This window comes from Perca fluviatilis, chromosome 2, assembly GCF_010015445.1.
Source record: "Perca fluviatilis chromosome 2, GENO_Pfluv_1.0, whole genome shotgun sequence".
In the NCBI taxonomy this organism is placed as follows: domain Eukaryota; kingdom Metazoa; phylum Chordata; class Actinopteri; order Perciformes; family Percidae; genus Perca; species Perca fluviatilis.
The window spans coordinates 37262795-37273185 of record NC_053113.1 but is presented as its reverse complement, the minus strand read 5'-3'; the positions used below and the strand labels follow the sequence as shown (position 1 = coordinate 37273185).

Genomic DNA, 10391 nt, shown 5'->3' with positions numbered 1-10391 from the left:
ACTAGCTGATTGCATAGACTTTCAGCTAATGGGATCCTTAATAAATAAACAACAAATATACAGCATTTCCTCTCTAACTGGGAGGTTTTGGGACTGATTGCTGTGGACAAAGTACACACGGCGATACACTGGTAAGAGTCAATGAGGTTTAACCATGTATCAGCTCATTTAAATAGCTCACGTTACTGGATTGTGTCAACAGTTAACTTCATTTAATATTGTATGAGGTGTTTTCTTTTGCGGGATGCAAATGTTCCACCAAAACGAGTTCCTTCCTAGACTATTTAGCAGAGCCACCGTCGCTGCGTCCAGAGCTTACCACCGCCCAAGACCGTTGTGATTGGTTTAAAGAAATGCAACCAACCCAGAGCGTTTTTTTCTCCTATCCAGGAGTGTATTTGTGGAGGGGCCAGACCTTACTCTGCAGCACTGTGGAGTAAGGTCTGGCAGTGCGAGACTACCAAACATTAGATAGATATTGCTGGTATGGCGCTGTTACGCTACAATTTGATACCATATCATAATTGCTGTCTGTGGGACAGTAGCTTCTTTTAAAGGACTGATTTGACATTTTGGGAAATACCGTTAACACTTATTCCCTTTCTTGCTGAGAGTTAGATGATTAGATTGATACCACTATCATGTCTCTACAGCAAACTTGCCAACTGTGAGACATCAAAGATAGGGAGGATTTTGGGTCTGGGGTTCTTCCACCCAACAAATTGAGTTTCCAATATTTTGTTTCCTGCATTCTGGTGACTTAAAGAAGGAAAATAACTAAATAGTAAGTACACTACAACAGCTTTTTATGTTAAATACTTTTAATTTGGTTTAGTTTTATGGCCCTGGTACTTGAGCAGAGTACCAGGAAGAGGCAGACTCAGCGCATGGTCGCTGCAAACTGTGTGGTCGTTTATACTGATGGCGGTGAAAACCGTCAGAGCAGCGGTCAGAGTGACTTCAAAAATTGACTTCTTCTTATCTGTAGCCAATCATTGCATATGTTAGTGTTACAAAATCTTGGAGGTAATGGGCTCAGCGCCCAGACCCTCCGCGCACAGTGGCCCAGGCCGCAGCGTGAAGCCGCCGACACACGTGTCACTACCCGACGTGAGTCGAGTGCAGGTGTTGGAGCTTCGCAAAGGACGACTTGTGAGGCTTGTTCCAAGTTATTCAGATACAACGCTCACATCTGCAATCAACTCACATCGGGTAGCGACTGCGTCATACCGAAATTTGTGAAATCCATAAAATAATAAACAAACAATAACAGAAGATGGAAATCATTTCAAACGTTTTAGCTATCTATGGTTGTTTGATTGCTAACGTTAGCTCAAAACACCATTCAAGTGACAGCCTTTGTTGTGTTTGACTGCTAACTTGAAGTGAATGAACTTGGTTATGTAGGTCCATTTTTATTGTATTGACATTACAGAAGTCTCTCGTTAGCAGTTTGCAGCTGGATCCTGATCCCTTGGCGGTTATGCCCTAACCCATTTAAATCTGAGCATGCGCAACTCACATCTGCGCTCGACTCACATCGGGTAGTGACAATATATATATATATATATATATATATATATATATATATATATACAGTACAGGCCAAAAGTTTGGACACACCTTCTCATTCAATGTGTTTCTTTATTTTCATGACTATATATAAGTGTGAAATAACTGAAAACATGTCTTATATTTTAGATTACTCAAAGTAGCCACCCTTTGCTTTTTTTGATAACTCAGCAAACCCTTGGTGTTCTCTCAATGAGCTTCATGAGGTAGTCACCTGAAATGGTTTTACCTTCACAGGTGTGCTTTGTCAGGGTTAATTAGTGGAATTGTTTCCCTTATTAATAAAAAAGCAAAGGGTGGCTACTTTGAAGAATCTAAAATATAAGACATGTTTTCAGTTATTTCACACTTTTTTGTTAAGTACATAATTCCATATGTGTTCATTCATAGTTTTGATGCCTTCAGTGAGAATCTACAATGTAAATAGTCATGAAAATAAAAAGGAAATGCATTTGAATGAGGTGTGTCCAAACTTTTAGCCTGTACTGTATATATAGGTCTGAAAATATACATTTACATGAATCCAACATATTATTTGTAAAGATAAATGTATGATAGGCTTACTGGCCTATAGGTAAGGTAGCCATCCACAGATACAGTTACTGTTCCACATTTTAACATTACAACATGATGTATAAATATATGATTATGTCTACAATTATTATTTTAACACCTTAGTATTTTATGCCCCATAAAAAGGTATATCTAAAGGCCCTTGGCCACCCTACACGTTATTGTAGGCCCAGTTTAATATGCAACTCAATTCTATATATTATAGTACGGGGGTCCCTGCTCCGTCTCTTTGTCAGCTAGGGGGTTAGGGGTCATTGGCCTAAAAAATGTTGAAGACCCCTGGTGTAGACAACTCAAAGGAAGCGCTACCCTTGGGGTGGCACACAGCTCGAAATTGCTGCAGTGCTCCACTCAAACTTTAAATTATTTCAACTTTGTTGCCGCTCACCTTTCAAGGCACAACCATTAAAGAGGTAGCCAGAAGAAATGATGATGTATACAGTACAGGCCAAAAGTTTGGACACACCTTCTCATTCAAATGCGTTTCCTTTTATTTTCATGACTATTTACATTGTAGATTCTCACTGAAGTCATCAAAACTATGAATGAACACATATGGAATTATGTACTTAACAAAAAAGTGTGAAATAACTGAAAACATGTCTTATATAGCCACCCTTTGCTTTTTTATTAATAAGGGAAAAAATTCCACTAATTAACCCTGACAAGGCACACCTGTGAAGGTAAAACCATTTCAGGTGACTACCTCATGAAGCTCATTGAGAGAACACCAAGGGTTTGCAGAGTTATCAAAAAAAGCAAAGGGTGGCTACTTTGAGGAATCTAAAATATAAGACATGTTTTCAGTTATTTCACACTTTTTTTGTTAAGTACATACTTCCATATGTGTTCATTCATAGTTTTGATGCCTTCAGTGAGAATCTACAATCTAAATAGTCATGAAAATAAATAAACACATTGAATGAGAAGGTGTGTCCAAACTTTTGGCCTGTACTGTACCTTGTGCTGCACTTTGCCTCGGAAGTGTCTGCACTATGCTCTGGGCCCTACCCCGCAGTTTCTTCTCTTATCATGTGTAGGCAGCTTAAGCGTGGAGGACAGGGAGGGATATGAGAGTGATATCAATAACGTTACTCATCTAACTCTTGGTAAGAAAGCAAATAAGCATGTTTTCAGAATTATCAAACTATTCCTTTAAATTCTAGCTTAAGGGAGGCTTACTGTCCTGAAAGACCGCTGGGTACCCCCCCGTGGTCCGATAACTCAAAGCAAGCGCTACCCTTGGCATGGCGCACTGCTCGAAATTGCCGCAGAGTGCTGCGCTCAAAGTTCAAATTATTTCAACTTTGACCTCGTTGCTGCTGACCTTTCAAGGTGCAACCACTGAGATAAAGAGATAGTCAGAAGTGAGGATGATGAATACTTGTGCTGCGCTTTGCCTCTGAAGTCTCTGCACTATGGGTCTGGATGAGGTGACCCAATCTCCCTACCTGCACCTCTAAAGCTCACTAATTTACTTTAAGTTATAGCTCGTTTGTATATATCTAGATCTTTCCCCATTTCTGTGCTAAGCTAACAAGCTACTGTCACTAGCCTCATATCTACTGCAGAGACATGAGAGTGGTGTTTATTATGAAGTTGAAGAAGTGTACTTTCCAAAATGTCAAACTACGTCCTTTAAGTCAATAATTAATTCTCAAAAGTGATTTATTTTTTGTCCATCAACCAATCCACTGTTTTCAGGAAAAAAGGGGCGACGACAAAATGAAAGGCCACAGTGTAATAAGTCAACAATTAATTTTTATTTTATCGAGTTTATACGATTTTGGTTCTGTAGCAACCTACTGGATAACTCTAATGAAGTGCAATTGTACTCAAGCCGGTTACAGTTGAGAGCAATGACAGGCACACGTTTTGTGCAAATTTAACAGCATTGTAACGGCTCCTACATATACACAGCAAAAATACATGCCAGAAAAACAATTCTAAATCAGTTAACATTGACAAAAGTTAGGAAGACTTCCCTCAATGTCAATCCAAGCTAACACTTGAAAGATACACATTTTACCCATTGTTGGATTATGCAAGAGAGCAACTTAAAACCTTGTCTTACAGCACAGAGAGAAATGTGTGGTGTTATCCAACCGCATGACTAAATCCCTCCAAACTGCCCTCTTAAAAGAATCTAAACATTAAGTTTTGCCCTTTCCAATTAATTATACTGACATGACAAAATAAAAAACCCCAAATCAGTGTGCTAGACAAGGGATACGCCTCCTTGCAGTTGCTTTAAGAAGAACTCCTAAATGCTTCGTCTTTCCTGCATGTCTGGCAGTACACTGACAATGCCAAAATAAAAAGTATTACGAGCCACACAAGACAACACGTGAATCAGAAACACAGGGGTCTTGGTAGCCTTGGTAGAGTTGACTGCAGATGTTTTTCTCTAAATCACCTTCCCGACGCTGCTTTACATCGGGTCAGTCCAATATCTACATACTCAAAAGTTAAATAAACTATTTAGCTTCAAGGTGAGCTTTTGTTTGGGTCTGATGACAGTTAAAGAAAGTGTGGTCATTATCCTCCAAACATGCAGAAACACAGGATTATAGGACTGATATCTAGGTAGGTGAGTTGGAAGGTTTGAGTGACCAGTCTGTAGTGTTATTACTCGGACATTACAGGCTAAACAACTGTTTGGGAGCTTTATTTGCTCTACCGTGCCTCACAGTGAAACTTGACAAACTAAACATCCCTGGAAATGCATGCACTGGCTTGTGTTGGTTCCAAAATGTCAACTGTGTTGGATGACATCTTTTCTGAAATCCGTTGGATATTTTATATCCAAATAAACATTAAAGGTTTCGTATTTGCACGTACATATATAATTCCTTTTAAAATTAGTAAAATAGCAACTGAACTATGAACTGAACTCATGCGGTTTGTTCTCCTGGAAATCAAAGGAATGCCGTGAAGTAACTCATCATGTGAAACGACTATTTTGCCCCATTCATCGACTTCTTTCCGTGTTCCCGTGTTAAAATCTAGATAATTAAGTGTTAAACTGGTGCACGCAGTAGGATTTTACCATCTAAACCGACAGATGGAGTCTCATAACAGGTTCTGGCAATGCCACTTGTGAAGGAAAGCAGATGCACCATTACATTCTACAGCTTTCCTTTATTTTACAATCAAGGGCCACGTTGAAATCTTTTACAACCTAGAATTTAACAGTATCAACAAAAACTACTTCAGTTGCATTCAAATGGCAACTATCGAAAAGTAAACTTACTGTAACATACATTTAATAGTGTATAGTCCATGCATTTGCGCATGGCCTGGTTTGCATCATTATGGTATGTCATTATTAGTGTATGGGAGACATCAGCCACCAGTGCATTTCCAATTTAGGTTCAGGGAGAAAACCTCCTCAACACCCTTCAGGAAATTCTCAGCCAGACTTGAAGAGCAATATAGCCACTTGGCCCAAGTAGAAGTAAATGAAATGCTTTGTCTCGTGGGTGACGTAGCTGCCGAAGTTCCTCCCGACGATGCAGTGCCAGGTGGGGTTGTACTTCTTGTCAAACTCCTGAAAAAGGTAAAAAGGAGAAGATTAGTGAAAACCAGTAAAATCCAGGACCAATGGCTGCAATCTACAAATCCTACCGTACATATCATGACTAACAGTGCAGATCCACCTGGCCGTGCGACACTTCTATCGTGTCGCGCTCCAATGTATTCCTATGGGTGACATCAAGCAACTTTAACGCGCCCGCAAAGCATCCCAGGAAGGCGGCGCTGCATTTGAAAAAATGCTGCGTGTCCAAAAAGCTGGCCAACGCCCATCTTTATGCAAATGAATCCGTTGAACACGACGCGACTATCCAGTAGAAGTAGACGAAAATCTTTTAAACTGACCTTTGTCGATCTGAAATGAAGACAGATTCAGCAACTGCACGGCCCATTTCTCTCTTAAAATGTTTTCAGAAACACGTTTCGGTGAACCTTTTTCGTAAAATACGAGATCGTATTCTCAACGAGCCACCATGATGGTCGTTTTGAAATTCGGGAGTAGCCAGACCCACGTGATGTGTTCGTCCAATCAGCTGCCGGTCAGGGGCGTGAAGCATCAACCATGGATGTATGACGTGGCGACACCACGCTTCAGTCGTGTCGCAAAAATGGATCTGTACGGTAAGGCCACAACTAGGGCTGGGCGATATGGAGAAAAATCAAATATCACGATATTTTTGACCAAATACTTCGATATCGATACCGCAATGATATTGTAGTGTTGACTATTGGTGCTTTCACAAAATATTTACACAATGAGATTTTAGATAAATAATCAGCAGTAATGTGGATATAATGACTAAGTGGGTAAAGGTGAATAGTAGAACAGTTACAGCAGTCTGGTAAGTTCAGAACATGACATCACTTTACTGTAATGCAGCCTTTAAAACCAGGAAAAGACAACACTTATGCCATATTGCCATATTCAAAATCTAAGACGATATCTAGTCTCATATCACGATATCGATATAATATCGATATATTGCCCAGCTCTAGCCACAACAACCATTGAAGCTACTGAAGTAAGGTTTTATTTGAATTATTTCAGAAATTAATTTGCTGATCATGTTCCTAATTAGTTGTTTTGGGTATAAATTGTCAGAAAATACTGAAAAATGGTCATGAGAATTTCCCAGAGCCCAAGGTGAAATCTTTGATCTGCTTGTTTTATTCAACCAACAGTCTAAAACCTAAACATATATTGAATTTGCTCTCATTGTGGAAAAAAAAAAAAAAAGTATATCCAGTCCTCACATATGAGAAGCTGAAACCAGCAAAGGTTTGGTATTTTTGACTGGAAAATAAAACCATGGTTATCAAAAAGTTGGTGATTAGTTTCTGTTAATTGTCAAATAATTTCACCTCTTAGCCTTAGGAATTTGGGGGTTAACTACTTTAGGAGTGGCTGTGGTTCAGATGTGGAGTGGGTCGGCCCTAAAACACAAGATTGGCGGTTGCATCTTCAGCTCCTCCGGCCAAATGTCAAAGTGTCCCTGAACTGGCTGTCCACTGCTCCTACAGCTTCGGGTGTAATGCAGGGATTGAACTTCACCAAATTGTACCGTACGACTGTATGTGACAAATAATCAAGTTTCTTCTTATTTTAGGCCAACAAATAAATAGGATAAACCTTTATTGATCTCAGGATGACTGAAAAGGTCATTAAAGTATCAAGAATTAACAAACTCAAAACCTACCTTTTTAGACTGGCTTTTGATAAATACGTTTTATGGTCATTAAGGTGCTCTAAGTGATGTGACGCGTTTTTTAGGCTACAACATTTTTCGTCACATACAGAAAACATCTCCTCACTATCTGCTAGCTGCCTGTCCCCTGAACACACTGTAAAAAAAACGTGGTCTCTATTGACAGCCCAGGCTCCAAAACCGGAAACAAAAACACACTGCGCCAACCTGCGCCACCAAACATAACAAACAGTGTTCCAGCCAATAACCGATAAGAAGGAGTGGGGGGGGGGATTAGTGTGCGTGCACATGAAGGGGGTGTGGGGAGTGGAGGAGAGAGAAGCATGAAGAGGGAAGTTAGCTAGAGGAGAGCTGTCCCAGACCACGACCAGGAGCCTAGCCTCCCTTTTGTTTGACAATACTTCGAACTTCAACAAGAAGTGACGTCACCCGACATCGCTTAGAGCACCTTTAATGCTCTTAGCTTTTATTTTATTTTTTCAGTGCCTTCTCTATTGTCTTTATTTCAATATTGTATTTCCCTTGTGCATTTGTCTCTACTTGTTTGACTTTTATATTAATTACTAGTGTTTTTAGCTTGTCAAAGCACTGTGAATTGCGCTGGCCTGTGCTGACAGTGCCATACAAATACAGTTTGATTGATTTAGATCATGTTGGGGAATCAGTGTACATAAAATGTAAAAATTCTAATACTTGTGAAAAAAATTGTAGACACCTTCTGCTTGGTGTCAAAATGTTGGTAAACTCAGTGGGTTGGGGGGGGGGGGAGGGGGGGGGGACTTGGAGTACTCCTGGCTACAGGCGTGATCAGAAGAGCCTCTCCACATTTAAACTAAAATAGATGGGAGAATAAAAAGGCTCTGAATTTGCACATCATGTGCCAATGATGTAAGCGTAGAGAGGAGCGTCCTGTCTCACCTTCTTGATGTAGGCTGCGATGTCCTTCTCTATGTTGTACTTCTCCATGGCCTGGGTGGCACAGTCCACCGCGTCCTGCTGCATGTCCTCGGACATGTCTGCGTTCTTGATCACAGCTTTCCTGTCAGTCATGGTTAAGGATGATGATGATGCCTGCCTGCCTGAGGAAGAAAAAGAAACGAGTTCACTGCACTGAAAATTAACACCGCACGTGGCGATGATGGGGATGGCTTTTAGGCCAGTAGGAGCATCGCAAAAGCATCAATCATACGCAGAAGATTGGCCGTTTGGTACCGCGTTTTCGATCATGTGCACTGATTCCTCAATCATAACTCAGACTCGTGTTGTCATCTATATATTCCTAACTAAACGATGTCCTGAGTGTTGCATAGATTGGCTGCGAAACTTGATACAGGTGGAGTTAAATTACTTGGCGAAATCACTTTCCGATAAATGCAGCTTCTGCATCACGAGACCAAAAGTATCTAAATGTATCCAATTACCGTGCTGAGGAAAATGCGCCTGCTGGTATTCATGCCAGTACAGTCGACATGTCTAACCAGTCGAAATACATTAAGACATACACCAAAGCTCACCACCGTGAGAGAAACTCGAATCAGAAATATGCCAAGACATGCAAGTCAATGTTTTTCACATTGGGGAATCTGCAACTCACCTTTTCTTGAGCCGAATGAAAACACTAGTTTCAAAAGATGATGTAGGCTATTTCAGTCTGCCTGGGGTACAAGCTTTAGATGATGCTGCGGCTAATTGCTTTAAAAAGATTTCCACAATAAGCATGTAGGTAGGTTGGTTCTCTCTGCTGTGCTCCAGCAGCTCCCCGCCCCTGTGCTGCATGCTGCACCCTGCCATTGGCTGAGCTGCAGCCTCCCGTGTGTTCCAAGCGTTTTTCTCCAGCTCCTGTCTGCCGGCATCTTATTTCATCCCACAATGCATCATTGACAGTGTACACCACTGACTGTGGGCTAAAAGGAAACGAGACCTTGGCAGCGGGTAGGTATCGTTTGGCTCTGCGTGTGTTGTGTTCAGGCTTTTCATCAGTTGTCGTCCTCGGCGGAGATCCTGGAGCTCTCGACACTAACCCTATGCTCCGATACTGCTAGTGGATCTAGAGCTGCACTGTTGCTTTTATACAAAAGCCTAATTTCCCATTACATTGGTTTCAGCTTTACAAATATGGTTTTTAATTGATCATTTGTAGTTATTAATTCAGGTAGACCGACACTGTAGCTTTAATATTCCGAAAAATAGAGCACTAAAAGTCATTTATACATGCCAATAGTCACATGACTTGATATTTGGGTTTATGTTTCAAATAAAAACAAACTAAAGTGTCCTTGTTTGAAAGGGTTTTATTGAAAATGCTAAGAGAAAAAGCAAGATTAAGCAAAATAAAACATACAAACTACTCCCACACAAACCCCCCTCCCGCCCCCCCAACTTCCCCAATTTTTTATTCCTTCATACCAGGCATCTACGACTCCATCCTTTGATCCAACTTCCTGGTCCTCAGTTTCGTTTTCTTGTAAAATAAAGCCATTACCACTGAAAAACTTTAAATAGGCATTAGGGGGCCTAATAGAAAAAAAAAAGTTGCTCTGGGACTCCCGTTAATTAGTTCTGAAATCAAACGCTCATTTGAATCCTGGAAAACTGATCCCGTTCCGAGCATCCATCCTTGCCTATCCCTTCCCTAATCGATCCACTCATCCAGCTCCAAGGATTGGGATCCACTGAGCCACTCCTCCAATCAAAACCTTGAAATACCAGGAAGAAAATCAGAGGGAGACTGTTAGAATAAAATGTCAAGAATTTTGGGCCTAATTTTCCATTTTTGAGCACTCATGTCAGATCAAGAAAAAAAGAAAGCCACTGAGCACAAAAACTATCGCTCCCTGAAGTTAAAACATTTTAACCAATGAGGACATTTAATTTTTTTTTTTGCAACAAAAGTAGTGATTCAGATTTTTTTTTACATTTGACAGCAAAGATGTTACACTTACATCACAACACTTGATCTAGGACTGCTTATTTCTGTCACAAGCCAGAGTAGCATGTTAAAAATTG

The 10391-nt window shown here is 40.5% G+C and overlaps 1 protein-coding gene across 2 annotated transcripts; it reads right to left on the bottom strand.

Moving 5' to 3' along the window:
• Window positions 1-3886: 3886 nt before the first annotated feature.
• dynll2a (dynein, light chain, LC8-type 2a) lies at window positions 3887-9376 on the bottom strand. Of its 2 annotated transcripts, none has more exons than XM_039779581.1 (3): window positions 8980-9376; window positions 8304-8460; window positions 3887-5695 (listed from the first exon to the last, which is right to left on the bottom strand). In XM_039779581.1, the coding sequence occupies exons 2-3, from the start codon at window positions 8433-8435 to the stop codon at window positions 5558-5560; spliced, it is 270 nt and encodes an 89-aa protein (XP_039635515.1). In that variant the 5' UTR covers window positions 8436-8460; window positions 8980-9376; the 3' UTR covers window positions 3887-5557. The 2 variants fall into 2 exon arrangements, with proteins under 2 accessions (XP_039635515.1, XP_039635514.1); XM_039779580.1 differs by having other exon boundaries at window positions 8304-8464; window positions 8980-9361.
• Window positions 9377-10391: the final 1015 nt, after the last annotated feature.

Bases quoted from the DNA above. Each gene is read 5' to 3' on its own strand.
- dynll2a (XM_039779581.1), bottom strand. From the start codon at position 8,435: ATGACTGACAGGAAAGCTGTGATCAAGAACGCAGACATGTCCGAGGAC. The intron at 5,696-8,303 runs GTGAGACAGGAC...TACCTTTTTCAG, and splicing joins TCGCAGCCTACATCAAGAAG to GAGTTTGACAAGAAGTACAA.